The 23337-nt window shown below is 38.3% G+C and overlaps 1 protein-coding gene across 1 annotated transcript in view; it reads right to left on the reverse strand.

Moving 5' to 3' along the window:
- Positions 1-255: 255 nt before the first annotated feature.
- LOC140562532 (uncharacterized protein C14orf132) overlaps positions 256-23337 on the reverse strand; it is a 28773-nt gene continuing 5691 nt past the window's right edge. Inside the window, exon 2 of the mRNA XM_072688269.1 lies at positions 256-4184. Coding sequence (XP_072544370.1) covers positions 3954-4184 — 231 coding nt within the window. The 3' untranslated portion in view covers positions 256-3953. The remainder of the gene's footprint in view (positions 4185-23337) is intronic.

The following is a 23337-nucleotide window of genomic DNA, read 5'->3' on the forward strand; positions in this document are numbered from 1 at the left end:
GCCTGTGAGCTGCATACATCTTACTTGAGCTTGAGTCTGCATTTTTAGCCATTCCAAAAGTTCAAATCTCATGTTTTTAACCCATGTAAGTTAGACTTTCTTGCATACTTGGAATCGATTACTAATATGATTCAACTGCACTGCATAGTTTCAGCTCATGACCAATTGGGAGGGCAATTAAGTTTTTAATTTTCTTATTAGTGAAATTAAATGTCTCCAATGCTTTCTCTTCTGTTAACAGGCAGACACATGACATCTCTTCAACGTGGTTTAATAGAACAACTACATTTTAGTACAAAAGAAATAATTTACACTCTGAGTAAAGCACAACTCTGCAGAACAGTCTAGTGTCCAGTTGTTCTACTGTATATCAGGCATTTAAATAAGACAGTAACTGGCTAGATCTACTGGCTAGATCTACTGTATACGCACTGTTCAGCAGCACAATATTCCATTAACAGTAGACCACAGAGAATGCTTATTTTATACTGTATTCATTTATGAAGGCGTCATGGGAAAACCTTTTGAAATAGCTTATTTGAAATAACCTGCACATTTTAGCATCTTACAGTGAGGGAAACACCAAAAGAAAAATAACAGTGGAGGACATGTCTGATTATTCTAACAGGGTGTAACATATGGAAATCAATTCAATAGCATCTGGCTTTTCCTGAAAATCTGTTCACAAGTTTCTTTACTTTACTGGGGGTCACTAGACCAACTGCCCTCTCCCTACCCCATCCATTAATGTGTTCTTCTTCTTCTTTTCGTTTTGTAAGCTTTATACAATGCTAGTAAAAATTCAATTTAGCCCTGAAGAAAGACTACATTTAGAGTTACAGTGTCTCATTAGGGTTGAATATTAATAACACTCTAAATGTATATATTTTTTTATATAAACTGTCGTGTGTGTTACAGTTTCTCATTAGGGTTTAATATTAATAACACTCTAAATGTAGGTATTGTGATATAAACTGAGGTGTGTGTTACAGTCTCTCGTTAGGGGTGAATATTAATAACACTTTAAATGTAGGTATTGTGATATAAACTGAGGTGTGTGTGTTACAGTGTCTCGTTAGGGGTGAATATTAATAACACTCTAAATGTAGGTATTGTGATATAAACTAAGGTGTGAGTTACAGTCTCTCATTAGGGTTGAATATTAATAACACTCTAAATGTAGGTATTGTGAAATAAACTGAGGTGTGTGTTACAGTCTCTCATTAGGGTTGAATATTAATAACACTCTAAATGTAGGTATTGTGATATAAACTGAGGTGTGAGTTACAGTCTCTCATTAGGGTTGAATATTAATAACACTCTAAATGTAGGTATTGTGATATTATAAACTGAGGTGTGAGTTACAGTCTCTCATTAGGGTTGAATATTAATAACACTCTAAATGTAGGTATTGTGATATAAACTGAGGTGTGTGTTACAGTCTCTCATTAGGGTAAAATTAGACTTTTACCAACGTCCTATAAGGCTTCCAATCTAGCCTCACATCAGTAGCTATGGAATAATACATTAGTAGGTTGAGCCTGAAGAGGGGAGTTGGGCTTTCTTACTGGGGGAATGGTCACATTTTAATGTGATTTGTCAGCAGGACTACTGATACCAGTTATAATGAGCAGTTTTGCTGTAAATCATAAAAAAAAAAAAAAAAAAAAAATTAATAAATAAATTCTGTATTGCATTGCCTGGTGTTCTATAAATCAGCACTGTTCTTAGCCCATGCAGTCAATCAGCCAAGTCATGCTTGTTATCTGATGTATGCTTCTTTAGTTTACAACAGGAGAGGCTAACATTGCTAACAAACACTTTTACCTTAGCACGGTTTGTGGTCTAAGAGTTTGAAAACAGAATTGTACTCCAGACCTATGCAGACAATAATGTAGTTCCCCATGTCCTCTTAAATATTTAAAGAAGGGGTATTCATGCCCTTTTATTAAATCATTGCTTTGAACTTGTTTATGTACCTTTTCAAATAAGACCATAAATATAGTTTCATGTGTGTATATTTGCACAAACGAGATTGGTGAAAGTCTAAGTCTAGTGTTTCTTAGCAATATTAGCATAGCATCTCCTGAAGTACATGTCCGATACCAAACTGCTTCCTATTCATACTATTTCTATTCATAAATCTAGAGGATTGTGGAATCATTCATACTTCCATTAGTGCCTATTTCCTACACGATCTTCCCTCAAATGCATATGTATGAGGGAGAAAAGCATTTTCCACTATGCCATATACATAGACCATAACCGTTTTTGTTAAAGCCAGCAGTGGATAATTTTGTTTCTAGGTAAACTTAACCCTCCGACTGTGTTCTGGTCAAGTTTGACTTATTAACTTTTTTCTCTCAAAAAAATCTAAACCGATTATTATGATTCCATGACTTTGTTTGTATCTCAGACAAAAAGTGAGCAAATTATAATGGTCATAAGAAAAAAAACAAAAAACAAATCATAATATATGGCCATATCATTTTGGATAATTTCCATATTTATATATATATATATATATAATTATCCAATTTTATATATAAAAATATGGACCATTCATCTTGAGACATTCATATAAATAAATATAAATATTGGCAGTTTTGATATGACCGTGTCAATATTGACATTATGTTAAGCGTTTTAAAAAGTTTCCTCAGTTTTCCCTCTGTACAACAGTTGAACACAGTTAAGGTATGCCTTTAAGTCAGATACAGAAGATTCAGGTTGAAAAAATAAAATGCACTCCAAGTTAATTTTTTTACAACTGCCTGTTTTCTCTTATTAGCTCAAACAAACAGCACAGGTCTCACATCAGTTAGTATATCCTTCACCCATTTTGGAAAAGCATGCCAAGTTACTCTTCATAAAGGTGTTTGAGAAAAGGGCAGGAGAGTTTTGGAGATGATAAAAAAATATATTTGTTGGGAATTGGTCCAAACCTTTGACTGGATTTTGCAGATGTTTTTTCTTAGAGTGTAAGTTCTCAGGTCTTTGTAAAGGTCGTATGTATGTATGTATGTATGTGTGTGTGTGTGTGTGTGTGTGTATAGAGCAGGTGTGTATATGTCACTAGATCTGGAGCTCTCCACCATTTTGTCCAAGGCAAGGCAAGACGAGTTGCCATGGCAACCCACACCTCTTCCCCAGAACTCATTAAAAACAGGGCTTATTGTCTCCCCAGCAGATGGCACAAACACTGACAGGAACAAAGCGGCACCCTGCTGATCGAGACGTGAGACTATGAATCAAATGACAAGCCCAAAGTACAGAATTTAAGCAAAAGTGAAGAATCATGGGTGTGAGGGGAAACCGCCATGTTCTGTGCATGCTGAGAGTTCAATGGATTGATTGTCTCTGTGGTGCGAGGGATACGACTGTTGAATGTTCTAAAGAGGATGAACCATCAAGGGAATAAGAAGGAGGATCGGCTGGTATATGTAACAGGGATGGCCCAATTAAAAAACGATTAAGAATGCTCAACTGGGCTAAACTTAGTAGCAAAATTGGCAGATTGTCCACTCAACGGTGCAGAGTTTCTTTGTGAAAAGGGAAGAAATCTTCAATAGTAAACCATAAGAATTTGGCACATGTCCGTTTGGGATAACCTTGGGATTAGGAAATCCTTTTGAGACTTTAGCACGTGATGACGTCTCAAATAGGAGTTCTCTATACATTTAAAGCTTCAAAAAATGCTAACATTGAAACTAGAGGCAAAAATATATATACAAAATATTCATAAGAACCAAACTTGGTTCATTATTCTTCAGTTACACCATGCTGCCCATCAATCATCAGCTTACAGGAAGCATTTGTGTTAAAAAAAAAATGGAAGGAAAAATATAAACGTCACGTCTACATATGCTACACGAAAGACCTCACCACCCTGTTCTAGAATTTCAGGCTCAGTTTTGGCCCTCTCTCAGGTTCCTGTCCAGAGTTTGTCCAGTTCAGAAAGTAAAGGCGTAGACCACGCCCACCACCACAATGTTGCCAATGGTGGCGGTGATGGCAATCCATAGCCAGATGGCATCGCGGGACATGGGCTGCTGCTCTTCCTGCTGGTGGTGAGCTGCCATTGCAGCAGTGTGGACACTGGCAGAGGAGTTGAAGAGCGAGTGGTCAGTGCTGTAGTCATCGTTGGGGGATGAGTCCATGAAGGCCCCCGTCATGACCGGGATCTGAGAGAGGGAAAGAAAAAGAGGTCAGTCAGAACCACAGAGGACAGTGGTAAAAAAAGTGGATCAGTGGAGTAACTACCAGCAGTGCAGTCAGGATAATCATACTGTGTCATACCTGTAATACTTGAACGTTAGCCTGTATCAGTATTCCATAAGCAGCCTTTATATTATACAAATCAGTACTCAACCACTGGCCTTAAAGTACTCTTATGCACTCACTTAGCTTCCTGAAGCAAGGGAGCATGTTTTATTGTTGGTTTGCAAAAGCTCAATATATTCAATATTAGGTAGGTGTGTGCAATGGGGCAGTACTGAGTCTGATGAGGCAGCAATCAGCTTGATAGAGCTGTTGTGCACCTGATGGGCTAGTAGTGAGTCTGATCTGGCAGTAATGAGCTTGATGGAGCAGTAATACATCAGATGGGCTAGTACTGAGTCCGGTGGGCTAGTACTGAGTCAGACGGGGCAATTCTAATGTCTGACACGGGCAGTAATGAGTAATGAGTAGAGATTCTGATGGGACATTAATGAGTCTGATGGGGGCAGTAATGAGCCTGACAGTAGTGTGACAAATGGTGGGACAGAAGCAAGTCTGATAAAGCAGCATTGAGTCCAGCGCAGTAGCAATTCAGACTGGGCAGTCATGAGTCTAATTGAGTAGTAGTGATCCTAATGGGGCAGTGTTGAATCTCTTGAGAAAGTAGCATGTTGATGGAGGCGTAGTGAGCCTGATAGGGCAATAGTAAGTATGGTGGACTAGTACTGAGTCAAATTTGATAAAAAATATCCCACACTCCTCTTCCTTTGTGTTTATTTTGCCACTCAACCACACACATACACACACACAGAGCCTGTGGCTCAAGCCTCTTCCTTCTCATATGCACACACATGCATGTAATCACTATGGCAACCAGTGGCAGAGCTCAGGGACATTCAGGGGTTAGGACAGGGGACAGTTTTAATGAGAGTGGGCAGCTATCTGTGAACTGCCCTCAGGGGCTGTTAAATATCACACATGTACAAATAAAGCAAGAGGACAGAGAGGATACACACTGCACTCCTAATGTTTGAAAGGAAAAAGAAGATCAGAGAGGTATTACACCTACTGTTTTTATCAGTGTGAGAAAAATGAAACAGCCAGGAAGCGTCTGGGAGAGAATGTGTGTGTGAATATGAGCTGATGCGGCTGAGATGATCACACTCTTTCAGCACATCGCTCTATTGCTTTTTGTTTCCCTCACCCTTCAGACAGATGATTTGTGTTGATCCATCATGGCTGAGTTTAAAAGTCAGAGTAATGCTTTTTTCAAGGAAATTCATGATGTCATTTACCAGGCTCTCACTGTGTTGGTGCACTCTAACACCCAGAAGTCGGCCTGGCAAAGCAGAAATGCTGCCAATGCTGCAGATTTAGGTATTTAAATTAAAAATAGTTATTTTTATTGTATGGCTGCTTAAACATTGATTAGTCGTTCTAAGTAATTCCTAGTTGGTTCCAATGATATTGCCATATGGTTGCTATGGTATGCAAGTTAGATAATAGGATGTTGCTAATGGTTCCTATAGAATTCCATTTGTTTTCTGTGGTGTTGCTGGATGGTTGTTGTGGTACTCTAGGTGGTTGCTATGATATCCCACCTGGTTGTTAGGGTGATTGCTATGGTATGCAAGGTGGTTGATAAGTGGTTGCTTGGGTGTATCTAGGCAGTTTGGTCTGGGCCGACCAAAAAATGTTTGGCTGGTTTACACTGATTGTGGTGGAATGAGAATTGTAAGAAGAATGATTGTCTCAGATCTCTATAAAACCAAGGACAATGTTCAGCCTTTACCAAGTTCTTTCCCATGAGAAAAGGTTGTGAACAAGAGCATGATAGTATGAAAACATAGTCACAGTGCCAATGCATTCATTTCACAGTTCACAATGTCCTTTTGTGGAAACTAAGCTTCAAAAACAGCTGCTTCTAAGCATGGTATTTTACACTGGAGCTCGGGGGAAAACATATATAAAAAATACAGAATCACAGCTTTTTAAAATGTAATGTAACTGTATTGGTCAGGATATGTAGAAGAGTAAACACATGCAAGAGAGAGAGGAGAAACATTTGACTTTCTTTGTGTTTGAGTTTAGTTTCTTCCTAAAGGGGGTTCATTTTGATAGGGGATCTGCCGTCTCCCAGCAAAAGAAACTGCATGCAAGAATCCCTGCATGTTTACCATCTTCACAAATGCTATGCAACTTCCAACTGGTCAACATTAGAACCAGCCTAAGTCAGTGCTCCTTGTGGCCAAGCCCCAAGCACAGATAGTAATGTGTGATAGGCCAAGTGCCTCCTCTTGGGCCTCGCCTCCAAATTTGGTGGTGCGTCTCAGAGGGTTGTGTTTAAGTGTTCATTAACAACTTCTAAGCCCCAGTTCCTCTTCTCCGCCCTGCTCATCCTTCGGGCGTGTGTCCGTGTCACTGGGTTTTTGGTCTCATTTGGCCACATGCTGGCTTCTTCTTGGCTTGATTCATGGTGCATTGGGTTCTTGGGGCATGAGTGTTTAGGGCTCAGGTGTTTATACACAAAAGACAGCATCACAGTAAAAATGCATCACATGGAATACAAAATTACATTGTATTAACATGGCCTAAAATTCCAAACTTTTGAATGATAGTGTACCCTTCTCTGAGCAGATAATAAGCAAATAATAAACAAGATAGTAATTGTGCTGAATTGTGCAGCGGTCTGTTGTACCGCTGTGTGTGTTAAGCTACATTTATATCATAAGACAATTTCTCTAGGAAACCGAGTCTCCTACACACAGTCCAAAAGCAGAATCACACAGAATGCACATTGGTGCTTACTGACAAGTAACCACAGCCTCCAGATGGAGGTAGCATTCCTGCCATGCTGCTGTTGAGGTGAATTCAGAGTGTAGATGTTTTCTCTAGCCTGAAGTCTCCCAGAGCATCCGCTTGGCTTTTAATGATCAACTCAGCTGGAGTCAGCGCTCCACTGAGATCACCATTACTGCCTACAGCTACACACATTTACACACACAGTATGCACAAGGACCAAACATGCATAACAAACATGCACACATCAAAACATAAAAACAGTGAACTTCCTGGGAGCTAAAACACATACAGGCTTCATGAACATACATCATCATTAAGCACTGACTCTCACCACATTCATAACAGTTATATGAAAAAGAAATGATCAAAAACACTCATCGTGTCTTGAGGGGAGTGATGAGCTTTTCAGTAGAAAAAGTGAATAGAGAGTTTAGAAGTGATTATCTATTGATTCACATGTGTTGAGCTGGTTTATCAGTGCAGCTGCAGTGACCTTCTGCCCCTCAGGTCCATCCCTCCATCACCTTGGCCTGCACTGGCCTGATGAATGGTGCAGACAGAGCTTTATTCTTCTGCAGCATTCAGGTCTTATCTCCATGCGGAAGATAAATCACCCTCCACACACCCCACTCACACTGATATTTCTTCTCTCCACCCTCCAAATCCCTCATTCACTGACAACCCCTCCGTTTTTTTTTTTTTTCAGTCTGGAATCTTCCAGCTATTTGATTAATGTAAAACATTCAGGCTTTTTGGGTTTCTTGACTCAACTGGAAGCACCACATCATGGAGGATGAAAGAAAATGAAATGCTGCTAGGTTCCTTCCTACTGAAGAGACAAAAGCAGGTATTCACTAGACTTAACAAGCTAACACTAGTAGAGTTAATAATATAGCATGAATAAAATGAGTAAGTTGACATGAATTACTAATGAAAGTTACTGAGTTAGTTTTAATGAAGTAAATAAGTTTTAGTAATAGTAAGTTTGCATTCTCCCTTTCTTGGAGCAGCACAGTATTGCACTTGGACAGGCTGTTGTTTCTGTATGGGCATTGGAACATATGTTTTCGTTCCTAAACCCTTTTAAGTCCTGCCTTACAACTGATCTCAATAGCTCCAAGTATGAAGAACATATGCTTTGCCTGCAAGAGTTGTTAAGTGTCTGTGAATATTAGCAGTGCCTTAAGCTCTATTCATTAGATTTTGACAATGAACATTCCTGTATTGTACTGTATTGTTCCTGTATTGGCTGTGTTAAAACTTGACTTGACTGTTGGGATGATTTTGGATGTGCCCTAATAAAGTCACTCTGTACACGCAACCTTCTTTACTTCCTTCCTTCCTTACAATATTATTTTCCTAAAATTGTACGCAAATAACATACAATTTTGTTCTACAAACCTTTAAAAACCTTTTAAACACATTGATGTCTATAAAACTCACTGCTCATGCTGAGGATAGATTGTTTCATGTTTGCACATTCTCCATGGAGGAGAAAAGACCTTGTGTAGAAGATGAGTCCTTATCATCATAACATATCAGTTATCAGTTAACTCATCTGAAGAGTCTGCCTCTGTTACTCATATCACACCAAAACCTACTGACTACTTAGGCCCATCTGAACTTTTCTTTTTCTTCTGCGGTTAACCTAATATCTCTTCATTAACTCTAATGGATATTCACATAGAAGAATTGCACAAGCTCTTATCAGGACATTGTGAGTTTAAACACTGGCAGTGCTGTAAGTTATCACCAATTTACCAGCAATAAAACAACATGGGCAGTAAACTTATAGCAAATATTTATTGCTGGGCTTGAACAGGAATATTAACAGCCCCAATAACATCAGTTAGCATACACATCTATAGCATCAAATCTATATGTTGTTTCTCTAAAAACAATGCTACTTTTCCTTTCCACCACACCCAACACATAAATCATATGAAAGCAGACTTTTAATTCATCCTCACAGTGGCACAGTGCCATAAGCCAAAATCTATTTAGCATGGGAGTGGGGAGGCTGTTTACAAGCCAGACATGGTCAGCCCTGAGCCAAGACAAAGCTTGGAGAGAGCAGCCCTCAACCAACCTCAGCCTTTCTCAGTTCAGAATAATAATAGCACTCCATTCACACAGCGGCATGGTTCTGCAACAGAGCAATAACCAGATTCATTCGTCGGGGGAGCTTGGTGACATTAGCAGATTCACTAAGCAGCTCAGGGTGACAGGTTTAACATTTACTAATGCATTCTGTCTGAGACACAGCAAAAGGAAGCCATTCAGACCATGCAAATGATTTAAATGTTCTGGAAGGGAGGTAAAAATCTGGCCGCCAGACTTGGGATCAGGCCAGCAGTGTTGAGAACAAGACTGGAAATTAGTGCTACAAGGGTTAGACTACAAGTCCAACTATTAAAAATGTTGACATGTATATAAAGTAAACATATCATTTGCTTTAATAAAACACTCTATAATGTTATACATTCTGACAGACTGCAGTGCTTTACAGGAAATATAGGAGGTGCTCTATAATGCTCCATAATGTTCATATGATCAACACGCTCAGACTGTAATCCACTGCAGGAAGTTAAGGGAGTGCTCTATAAAGCTCTATATTGTTCATACAATCCACAAAGTCCTTCTGACAGACTGTAATAAACTACAGGAAGCATAGAGGGCGCTCTATAATGCTAAATAATGTTCATACAATCCACACAGTCATTCTGACAGACTGTGAAAAACTATAGGAAGAGTATGTGGTGCTCTATAATGCTATATAATGTTCATACGATTTACACAGTCATTCTGACAGACTGTAAAAAACTACAAGAAGCGTAAAGGGCGCTATATAATGCTACATAATGTTTATATGATCCACACAGTCATTCTGACAGACTGCAATACATTACAGGAAGTGTAGGTGGTGCTCTATAATGCTCCATAATGTTTATATGATTTGCTATGTCATTCTGATGATAATAATACACTGCAGGAAGTGTGTTTCAGAGTGCAATCCATAATACGTAAGGAGGATTCACACTTACGTACAGTTACAGAGACAGTAGTACAGGTAGTACACACAGTGCACAAACAATGGCAAGGCACCCTACGCTTACTCCTTCAGAAGAAATGTGTGTTTTATTTGCTATGTCTCTTGGGAACCAAAACAAAAAATAACATTACAGAAGTTCTGCTGAATAGCAGGCAGTCTAGATCTCTGATATAACATTTTTGGACATTCAATATGTGGAGCAACCTCTGCAGCAGACACAGATGGAGGTACAGAGGTACAGTGAACAGTTTGCACACACCGTTGCCCAGCATCCACATGGCGAACCTTCGCTCACTCGGAAACAACATAGACAAGCTGCTTCTGCTAAACAGGACAAACAAGGATTTCTCTCTCTTCACTGCACTGTGCTTGTCTGATACCTGACTCTTCTAGAGACAGAAGGTGAGGAAAGCACCAAGCCCTGTCTGAAGGTCCTTGCACCTGTCTTCATACAGATCTTCACCAAAATCCCTAGAGCTAAGAAGTACATTTCTGCTTCAAATGTTCCACAACAATACCCATCCAAAAGAAAGCAAACTGGACTAAATAAATACACCCACATTGTTCTGAGCTCTGTAGACATGGCATCATTAGAGAGACACCCCTTCTAGCGAATGCATTCAGACACACTAATTTGCATCCATTACTGACAGTGATGTGCAAATGCACACATAGAGCTTGTCTGTCTTGTCTGTATTGTAGTATTGACAACATGAAAGGATACTCTGGAGTCTATAGACAGCATGCCTAATGGCAGGCATGGGCTAGAGGGGTATGAAGCCCCCTAACATTAAGCTGAGAAAGCAGTGGAACTGTGAAGTGGTCGTGCTCCAAACAAAACATTTGAGATGAGTTGGGCAGTTGGGGATATGGTGGGGTGATAAACCAACACTGGCCAGTAGATATTTACAGTTACAGTTACAATACACTCGATTTCGAAAGAAATTATGAATGAGCAATAGTGTCCCAATACTTTTGTTTATACAGTGTATGTATCTAAAGAAAATCAGAAACCCTGTGAAGCATAGGCCAGACTTATTTTCCTTGATTTCATCTTAGTATTTAACACCATCATTTAGAAATAATCCCCAATAGACTCCCAGTTTACCGTTCCTGCCAGTCGATCACAAGCTTTCTCACAGACAGAAAATTCTTCTCAGACACTTCAACAAGCAGTTCTGACACCCCCCAAGAATATGTACCCTCTGCTCCTGTCACTGTACACTAATGACTGCACTAGTGGAGCCCACTGCCAAAATCCTGAGGTTTGCAGACAACACCACAGACACTGAACTCATCCATGGCAATGATGAGTCTACTTACAGTAAGGTGATTGAACAGCTAGAACAGTGGACTTCAGGAGAAGATGCCCACCCTTACCTCTATCAGCCCTTACGGTCCTTGACAAGACCATGTTCATTGGAAGCATGACCACCAGGGACCTGAAGTGGGGCACTAACATCAATTTCATCACAAAGAAAGCTTCAGCACCAGCTGAAGAAGGTCAACCTGCCTCAGGAGCTGATGCTACAGTTCTACACAGTCATCATGGAGTCAGTCATCACAACCTCCATCAAAGTCTGGATGCAGCTCAGCCACCAATCAGGACAATCACAAACTGAACCACATCATCAGATCTGCAGAGAAAACAATCAGTGTTTGCCTGCCCATCCTGCTATAAGTGAGTAGAAGATCACATGATTACCAAAAGACATTTAAAGATGGTATATTTCTATTATATGTTAAACAATCTATATATAGCACTCCAACATTCAGGTACTTCAGGCCCAGGGCTGGGTTCTTACTCTATGCACTATGGGAATCAAAGGAGTTGATCCATTGGCTTCTACTGATTCATGAAACAGAACACATAAAGGAAGGATTAGTTAATTAATGCAATAAATGTCAATAGACTGATGAAATGAACAATTACTGAAATAGCTTGTAGCTGCACCAACACTATGAAACAGCTAATACAGTTGCTCCTCTGATTAAATGATTACAGAGCTCGTCTAAAGGAGATAACACACACCTCACAGTGACAGACCTGTGTTCCTTGTGTTCTGTAGGAGTCAAGTGCTTTCCGTGCAGCATTTGTGCAAATGTCTGATAGCAGTTAGCCTGTGTAATGATAAGAGCACGGAGACTGTCTCTTACAAGAACAATGATAGGATGAGATTAATAGGGGAGGGAGGTGTAATTTATACCTAACAACTCCCAGACAAAATCAAACCTGCACACTGGAGAGACGCTACACAACCAACCTAAACAAATGAAGGAAAAAAGATAATTATTTTTTACACTACTCTTTATTAAACAATACTAAATAATGTCTTCTGGACCTATATCAACATCACTGAACATAGAATTATAGAATAGAAGATATTAGTTCATAAACAACTTCAACAAACATATAAATGATCTATAAATGATCTCAATAAACACTCCTATACACTAGAATATATATATATATATATATATATATATATATATATATATATATATAAGAATAAAGATGAGTCCAGAAACATCAACAAACACTCTTGTATAATAAAAACAACAGTAGATGTTAGTGAGCCAGTTCAGAAAATGTACATCATATATGTCACCAGTAATGATATAGCCTAAACAGACTGCATGACAAACTGTACATGTTTTAAATGCACATGCCAGTTTGATGATGAAAAGAAATGTTCCAAAGGCCAAACTGAAGCTTTATGTCACCCAAGCAATTGAAAAGCAGTGATGCTGCAAAAACAACAAGGGTTTTGGGGCTGTCTGAAGGAATTAAACCATGTTGGTCAACAGAAGCATTACAAAACAAGCAGACTTATGTATATAATCTCGCTCTCTTGGTCAGAGGCTGGAGGCAATTTTAGAGTCTGCGGATACAGAAAGAACCAAAGGCCAGAAATGGCATCTTTTTAAAAAGGTCAGTGAAGTGCTTAATTTTTGGGGTTTGTGACTCTGAATAATAATGCCATAACTGACGTCAGCTTTGCATTAACTCATGTTAACAAAACTACATTACACAACGCATGCACACAGACTCCCAAGTGCCTTGACACTTCTAAGGATGTGACGTAATCGAAAAAAAACCCAAAACAGCAGCATTGTTTCATGCTGGCAGTGCTTGACGCAAAGCTATAAGCATGACCTGACGCTGTACAGCATAACTATTAAGTATTAACTCGGTAATAAGAGTGTGTTTACATGCACTCAAAAATCCGAACTTAATTGGATTTCTGCCTTTAACATTATTATTTCAATGGTCATATAAACAGCATACTCCAATTTCTAAGATCAGATAAATCTGATAAAGAAGGCTGGATTGTAGGTCAGTTATCAGATTTTTAGTACATGTATACAATTACTTTTATTTCTTTCATTTATCTCATTCTGCACATGCATTAAGTGTATGTAAACACATTTAGTGTATCTAAATGAATTAAACCATAGGGATAAGACACATAACTAATGTATCCGGACTACACCCACAAATGTGCTGCTTCATAGCATCCTTTTCAACTCTAATGAGAGACTGTAACACACACCTCAGTTTATATCACAATACCTACATTTAGAGTGTTATTAATATCCAACTCTAATGAGAGACTGTAACACACATCTCAGTTTATATCACAATTCCTACATTTAGAATGTTATTAATATTCAACCCTAATGAGAGACTGTAACACACACCTCAGTTTATATCACAATACCTACATTTAGTGTTATTAATATTAAACCCTAATGAGAGACTGTAACACACACCCCGGTTTATATCACAATACCTACATTTAGAGTGTTATTAATATTCAACCCTAATGAGAGACTGTAACTCACACCTCAGTTTATATCACAATATCTACATTTAGAGTGTTATTAATATTAACCCTAATGAGAGACTGTAACACACACCCCAGTTTATTTCACAATATCTACATTTAGAGTGTTATTAATATTAACCCTAATGAGAGATAGTAACTCACCTCAGTTTATATCACAATACCTACATTTAGAGTGTTATTAATATTCAACCCTAATGAGAGACTGTAACACACACCCCAGTTTATTTCACAATATCTACATTTAGAGTGTTATTAATATTCAACCCTAATGAGAGATAGTAACTCACCTCAGTTTATATAAGAATACCTACATTTAGAGTGTTATTAATATTAAACTCTAATGAGAGACTGTAACTTACCTCAGTTTATATCACAATACCTACATTTAGAGTGTTATTAATATTCAACCCTAATAAGAGACTCCTTGTGTGAGACTCCTTAGTTCATACCTACATTTAGAATGTTATAAATATCTAATCTTAATAGCAAACTATTATCTGCAGACATATTGTGATTTAAACTGAGGTGTGAGCTAAAGTCTCTCATTAGGCTTGAATAGAAGTTTTACCAGCATTTTATAAAGCATGTCAAACTGCAAACAATGCAGTGTAACCCATGCACAATGTCCCACTGAAATGCTTTATTGTGATACATTTATAAGTACATATGCTATTGAATGCTTTGTGATTTGTATTTGTATTATATCACTTATTACATCAATGTCAGCTAATATTTATATATAGGGCATTGTATCACTAAATGGATTTTCATCAATAGATTTACTACATAATTTAAAGCATAGATTAAAAGTCCAATTTGAATCATGCACAGGGTCATTCATTACTATAGTCCCACTTCATTTACATTGGATTGCAAAAATCATTCTCACTTGCTTCACAAGAAAATGCTTAGCCAATTTAATTTACATACTAATGAGAAATAAATGAACATGTATTGCATATTAAATTAACACAGCTTCAGAATAATAAACAGTTTTAATCAAAGCACAAATCTAGCTGGCCAGATAAGCTAAGGAGGACAAACATCTTTAATCCTGCTGGTTAACTGGGAACACCAAGTAGGCCATTTTTTTACATAAACAATAGACAATAGCATATAGCATAATTACACTGTGTTAGCCAAAGGCATCCTTCCAATTTACTCAGTAACCACTAATATCACTGGTTTCTTTCTGCACTCTAAATACAAACAAACACAGGTTGCTAAATGGTTCTGGACTTGTTTATACAGTTATAGAGGAATATAGAACAGAACTAGAACTTTAACAATTTGTGGGGGCTCTGCTAAATAGGCAATCTATTAAAAAAATCAAGTAAGTCTAAATAGCTTAGTTTATACAGAGTAAAGCAATAATTTAGTCACCACAGGTCAAGGTATCTGTAACAATGAGCAGTTAAGCGAATGCAAAATTATCTATTTTCCAAAAGCTTTTTTTATTACTTTTTAATGTAATCAAACCATAGTATGCCACTGGAAATGTGTGCTGTTACCTGTCATACAAAAATAGACCACCATTTGTTTAATATTTGCTTTATTTAAATGCTATTTTTTTCTTCATCTTTCCTGTATCTATGTTACAGTTTCAAAACAAAAAAGAAAAAGGGCCTGAAATAGTTTAGTAACACTCTCTTTGGCAAGTATGATAGCTCGTATTTAAATGAATCCATTCTTCCCTCTACTAGTGAAATGTTTCTTTTGCCACTGGCCAAGCATCAATATATAAGGTATGTCTTGATATATACAGTGAGTCCAAGAAGTATTTGATCCCTTGCTGATTTTCTTCGTTGGCCCACTAATAAAGACATGATCATTCTATACTTTTAATGGTAGATGTATTCTTACATGGAGAGACAGAATATTAAAAAGAAAATCCAGAAAATAAATCTAAGGAATATATATTAATTGATTTGTATTTCATGGAGTGAAATAAGTATTTGATCCCTTAGTATTCATTAGCAGTTCTGGCTTTTACAGACCAGTTAGACACTCCCAATCAACTTGTTACCTGACCTGAAGCCACCTGTTCTCACTAATCACTTGTGTGAAAAACACCTGTCCACAGAATCAGACAGATCACACAGATTTCAAGTCTCCAACATGGGTAAAACCAAAGAGCTGTCACAGGACCTCAGAGTCAGAATTGTTGACCTTCACAAAGCTGGAATGGGCTACAAAAAGATTAGTAAGGTGTTGGATGTGAAAGTAACAACTATTGGTGCAATTATCAGAAAGTTTAAAGAGTATAACATGACAATCAACAGACCTCGGCCCGGTGCTCCAAAGAAGATTTCGCCTCGTGGGGTGGCAATGATGCTGAGAACAGTCAGAAATCGTCCTGCAACCACTCGGCAGGAGTTAGCAAATGACCTGAAGGCAGCTGGGACCACAGTTTGCAAGGAAACAATTGGCAACACTTTGCGCAACAATGGATTCACATCCTGCAGTGCCCGAAAGGTACCCCTGCTGAAGAGAGCACATGTGGAGGCGCGCCTCAAGTATGCCAATGATCATTTGAAAGATGAACCAAGTTATTGGGAGAAGGTTTTGTGGTCAGACGAGACCAAAATTGAACTTTTTGGCCTCAACTCCACCCGCCATGTGTGGAGGAAGAAAAATGCTGCCTATGACCCCAAGAACACTGTGCCCACCGTCAAGCATGGAGGTGGAAGCATAATGTTTTGGGGGTGTTTCTCTGCCAAGGGTACAGGGCTACTTCACCGCATCACTGGGAAGATGGATGGAGCCATGTACCGCACAATCCTGAGGGACAACCTCCTCCCCTCTGCCAGGGATCTGAAAATGGGCCGTGGTTGGGTCTTCCAACATGATAACGACCCTAAACATACAGCAAAGGCAACAAAGGATTGGCTCAAGAAAAATCACATTAAGGTCATGGAGTGGCCCAGCCAGTCGCCAGACCTCAATCCGATCGAAAATCTATGGAGGGAGCTGAAGGTCAGAGTTGCCAAGCAACAGCCCACCAACCTTCATGATTTAGAGAGGATCTGCAAAGAAGAGTGGGCCAAAATTCCCCCTGGTGTGTGTGCTAAACTTGTGGTTAACTACAACAAACGTCTCACCGCTGTGCTTGCAAACAAAGGCTTTGCCACTAAGTATTGAGTGTGTTTGGCAAGAGGGATCAAATACTTATTTTCCTCATTGAAATACAAATTAATTAAAATATATTCTTTAAAATTATATTCTGGATTTTTGTCTTGATATTCTGTCTCTCCATGTTAGAATATATCTACCATTAAAAGTGCAGAAGGATAGTGTCTTTATTAGTGGGCAAACAAAGAAAATCAAATACTTCTTGGACTCACTGTATATATATATATATATATATATATATATATATATATATATATATATATATATATGTGGATAATTACCATTTGTACTTAAGACATTGCCCCATCACTTATAAACAGGGTCAGAGTGTTCGGTGCATTCACTTTCATAACAGTACAGAGAAGCCAGAAAACTTGTTATTTACCACAGGGTGTTTGATCCTCTAGAATAAATTAGCTGGCTCTTGTTGAAAACAGACTGCCCTTTCCGAAAACTACAGGGTTGGTTTCATAACTGTGACTGTTGCTGCAAGCAATATTTTCACCTGCAAATAGAGCTGAGAAACATTTTGGCCACAGAGGCCCATTACACACCACATAACACTCTCTAAAGTAATGTTCTGCTCTTTAACCCAGCAGACTGGGAACACTGCTACTGGGAAAAAGGGTCAAACTTTACCAATCACTGAAACGTCCGCTTCACTGTGGCTTCTGAGAAAAATACTGCAGGACACTGGTACTGATCACCAGTTTGGACACAGTTTGGATCTGTTTCAGCTAAAAATGAAATGGGTGTGATTGATTGCTGACCCCAGCATCCAAGGATGAATGAATGCAGGTCTACTGTCACTGTCCAGCTGTTTAAAACTTGATGATTAACGTATATGTATAACATGGGCTGACTGATTAACAACCTTTATTTTACAGCTAACACCGTTGATACTGCATGTAGATTAATGCTACATGAGTTTATATGGTTACACTACATCCATTTCCATGCTCTCGCTACACTCATTTCTATGGTTACACTCATGACATCAATTACACAATACTACAGTATTTCTAATGGGTACATAACACCTATTTTTGGTACATAAACCAATCAGCGTGTCACTTGCCATTCCCTTGAAAAGCCAGGTGCGGTCTGACTTTGGCAGATTGCTATTTCAATGGTGCATCATGCACGGTCTGGGAAGGTTTGCTGAAGTGGTGGGATGCCTCGCCTCTAGAATAATAAAAAAAAATTTTATATTCTGATTATAGTTGACGTAAATGTTTGCGTAGCTGCCAACTGGCATGCGCTATGGGTTTGTGCACTGCTGCATGTCCATGTGTTCGCAACAAGCGGGCATTGGGCATGTGCCTGTGTTGACACCTCATTGCCAAGATAGCAATGAACGTCTGACTGTTGACGTCTGCCTAGGTTGTTTTCCGTCAGTGGCGCACCTGTGTTTTCCATTGCCGAGATAGCATTACACCAGAAACTTACCTGAACACACCTCATTTAGAGACCACCACGCCCATCTGCATAGATACATTCACAAGCACCACTGCTATTTAAACAACATAGCCCTTTTATTCTGTTGCTCCAGTGGCTGTTTAAATTCCACAGCAACATTTGGTTACCTACCTAAAAGTCACAGTGTCTTCACCACACCTGAAATTAACACTACACTCTAGACTAAGCACAGGGTGGGAGGTAACAGTAGTGTGTGCAGCACTTCTGCAGAGATGATGCACAAAACAACATCACACAAGCTCAACTAAACCCCAGAGGGCGTTTTCTCTGTCTGTCTATTACTTGGTCCTGCACTCCTTTCTCAAAACCAGCTTTTTAGGCCCACAGATGTCCAGCTGTGTCCCCACTACACTACACACACTCATTTCTTCTGTTTTCATGTTGCTCCCACCAGCTGTGCTCACTTTTTCTCCAACACACACACAGGAGGCACACAGCCAAGCAGCATGAACAGACAAGGAGCTGTAAATAAAGCGATAAAGTGAAGATGAAATCTCCAGTGGCCTGTAATACATCTCAGGGCGAGTGTGAAATGGGTGAGGACTAAAATCTTGGATAAAAAGGTCAAAGGTCAATGATGAAAAGACAGGAAAGACTCATGCCTTCCTCTAAACTGTAAACCAAGTATTCAGAACATAACTATTAATTCTGCCAATTATTTGTCAACTATTCAGTATCCACTATCACTTATTCTGTATCTACTATCGCGTATTCAGTATATTTTATGAATAATTCAATGTATACTATGGATTATTCAGTATCCACTTTGAATTATTCAGTATCCACCACAACTTATTCAGTATATACTATAGAGTATTCAATATCCACTATGAACTTCAGTATGTACTGTTAATTATTCAGTACATACTATGAAGTATTTAGTATCCACCACAACTTATTCAGTAACTGCTGTGCATTTTTTCAGTGTCTATTAATAATGACTAAATACCAAGTATGAATTATTCAGCATCTACTATTCACTATTTATAATCTACTATGAATCATTTAATAGAAGCTATGCATAATCCAGTATCTACTCTCAAGTAATCAGTATTTACCATGAATTATTCAGTATTTAGCAAATATTACGAATTAAAAAAGAATCAGTGAAAGAAACCAAAACTCAAAATGAGAAACTCAAAAGAGCATGATAAAGAGTTGATTGCATCCAGATCTCTGAAAAAGATGTTTTGGGAAAATTTGTGTTGGAAAAAAAGCGTAATAAAATTGAACTAAACTGAATTGAACAGCGTGGAAGTGGCTCTAAAGTGATGTGCACGTGTTCATGCGCATGTGAAACCTTCATATTTTCTAACCCTGCGCCCTATGGCAGCCATGAGAAAACAGGAGAAACTCTGGATGCATTTTCCTTCGCTTGGTTGGCTAGGCATGGTCTGGACATGGTTTTTAGTTTCTAAGCCTCAGGGTTAGCACTCTGCAGCCACTCTAAAGGCTCAATGACTGCAGCTCAGAAAATTGAAGCCTGCACAAAACCACTCTAAGAGAGAATTTCAGCTTTCACTCAGAGACATAGTTTAGTACGTAAAGTATATAGAAACACTGAAATATGTATAGATACATGTTCTATTGTACAGTGCTCATTTCAAACCTTGATTTTTTGTTTAAAAAGATTGCTTCACAAAGCAATAAAGAAAACCGCATCAACCTTAAAAATATGGAAATTATGTTATGACCTCAGAGAAACTGCAGAGTAGGTATGTATGTGTGTGTAAAATGTGCTGATGAGGAAGTGAGTAGAGGGCAGCACTGACTAAGAAAGGCTTTCTAGTGAGTCAGAATTGCAGCGTATCAACACACATATTTTAGGTTTGATGTGATCGTTGATTCTGAAGACCAGATTCAAGATTTTACTGGCTTTCACAAGTCTTTTCAGGTCAGTTATGCTTTTAAAAATTTGAAAGGTTTTTATCTGATAGTGTAGTTGAGCTGCTGTATGTGTATCCTGTGGTGTCACCATAGTTATACCATGTATAGTACATCTGGCCAAGTAACAAATAATAATAATAATAATAATAATATTAATAATAATAATAATAAACTTATGTTATTGTCATTAAATATGCTGTTGAATGCCAAGACTTGACTTGAGATATAAGACTTGCTACTTGCATCAAAGTGGCAACTTCTGGACATTGGCAATTCTAAGAGCAATTTTGATGTGTTTGGAATGACATTACATTTTACTTTATAATCCATGCTTGGTTCAGTACAATTTGTAGACATTGAACTTATAAAGTGTTATAAAATTAGCATTACCATTCATGATCAAAGAAAAAAAGGTCAGTTTTATGAAGCAGACCAAGTTCTAAAACTAGTTTTAGTGCAGGCGATTGGTTGTAATTAAATTCTGATGAATTCAATCCATGCTAAAAGTCCAAAGCATTAGCATTGTTTACATGTGGATCAAAGCAGAATTATGAGACTGCATCGATTTGGGTAATGAATTGTCACACCTGCTTATAAACAGAGAATGCATTTGTCACTTTCTAATGGAAGACTTTCAGGGGCAACAAAAGCAGACATAAACCGCCCTTGTTTTGGTTTTGCTTCAGCTGTTATTATTACCAGCACATTTTTCAACATAATAAAAATGACGGCCTCTAACACCAACGTCCAAACAGTACCATCTTCACAGATTTGGGTTTAATAAAAACAAAAATAAAACAGATTCAGGTCACCTCAAGGCCGTCAGTCTGAACAGAGCCATACTGTGTTGCGTCTGGCCTATATGTAGGACATGATGATGCATGGTGTCAGTGCATGATGGACATGAGAGCAAATGGACTAAATCACTCTTTGTGTAGACCATGGTCATCTACACTGTACAAAAACACCAAAAACATTTCTCACTTATAGTTTGTATGTTATTACAGTCACACTAATGAACTCTAATGGGTTCTTCCAAGCAGTTGCCAGCTTCCAAGCACTGATTATAAATGCAAATAACCAATGTCCACAAAGATGAAGGTTAGAAGAAGAGAAGAACAACAAAGTTTTCAGGTAGCTGTTCCCTCAGATCATGATGTAATTAAGACATGACAGTTAACAGGAACAAAACCAAAAACACTTCGAAAAAAATGCTTGTAGGATTGCTATAAAGGCAAAGTAAAATCCTGGTGTGACTACAAAATACCTTCAGAAAAATTTAGCAGATTCTGGAGTGGAGGTGCACTATTCTACTGTGCAGCAACACATGCGCAAACATAAAGTTTATGATAGAGTCATTAGAAGAAAACCTTCAGAAGTTTTCATAGGAACAATTGTGAGCTAAATGTTTTACCATAGCTTGCAAGGGGGCCCAAGAATCTCAAGAAAAATGGTTGAAAATTTCCCAAAAAAGAACTGAAAGACTTGCTATAGATACAAAAAAAACTACTAGCTCTCCAAACTTTTCCTTCCTGTAAAACATTTAAATAAAAAAAAATCTTACTTAAAATATTAAAAATATGTCAGTTTTAACTTTTGTTTTTTTGGAAATCAGATTATGTTTGACTCGCTTAACCATTCATAGTAGCACAAAAGTGAAACTTTGACCAGGCATGCCCAAAATGTGACTGTATACTGTCAGTTAAATCTTATCACAGTTTCTGTCTGCAAATAAACAGGATTAATGTTATTATGAAATCCAACAAATAGGAACCAGTTTTGATATAAAATCATGCAGGTAAATCTTTCGCCCACAGTATACTGGAGTGTTTTTTTTTTTTTTTATTAAATTAAATTAAATGCAAAAAGTTTTACACACTGCCCTCACACACAATCCCAGTGTTGTGTTTTATAATGTTATACCATACTATTTAGTGGTGCTGTTACTCTGTTCATTCATTCCATTCATAAAAGTTCTGAGAAACTTCTCTGCTCTGCACCAACCAAGCAAATCAGAGAAATTCAATTACATACAGAACGGACGCTGCCCTATCTGTAGCGTGAGATAAACGGGGCGGCTCAGGATGGCCATAATGGAAATCTTTCAGACAATCAGGGCCATTATGAGAAAGCACTAACCACTGCCATCCTTCAGCATCTGTCAGAAAGAGTGAAGCCAGAGCTTCATTCACTTCAGGAGCGACAGAATGACAGATAAGTTCAGGGCGAGGAAAAATCATTTAAAATAATTTACAGATTAAGAGGAGCTCATTACAATCCGACCCTGCCATAACATGCTCGGGCCAAGGATGTAAAAGATTGCAAACTAATCACAGTGCAAACCAAAGAAGGCTTGCAGGAGCAACATTACATACAAATAACTAATATGCTTCAGCTCGCAGCTCTCAGAAGAACTCAGATTTTTGGTTCCAGGTCAGTTCATTTTGCTAATAGTTTAAGTGCTCCAGTCCCTGTATCCTGATTCTCCCCAGCTCCAGCTCCAAAGGTTGCTGCGGTTCTGCCAACCAAGGTCCCTTTGAATGGGCACCCCAAGTCTCTCCAGGGAAATTGGCTCCTTAGACTGTTCATAGGGTTCATATGTGTTTTTCTGTGTTCCTGTGTCCTGCGTCCACTGTTTATCACCCAATCCACATTTTCATTGCTATTGTAAAATGTGGAAACTAATCAAATTAAAAGGAAGGTAATCCAGGTGTGGTTGAACTTCTGATGTTGTAGGAGGCTTGTTGCTCACCTAAGCTGTGTGAATGGGTCTCTAAGAACAGTGCAGATTCATCTGGCCTTTATTTTGTTTTGTAGTTTATTTTAAAGTGGCTGCTGTCTGGCTGTCAGGAGACATGACACAAAAGAAATACGCCATTACACAATCTAATGGAGCTTTCACCTTGCTATGAG

The sequence above is a fragment of the Salminus brasiliensis genome, chromosome 1, assembly GCF_030463535.1.
Source record: "Salminus brasiliensis chromosome 1, fSalBra1.hap2, whole genome shotgun sequence".
NCBI lineage: Eukaryota > Metazoa > Chordata > Actinopteri > Characiformes > Bryconidae > Salminus > Salminus brasiliensis.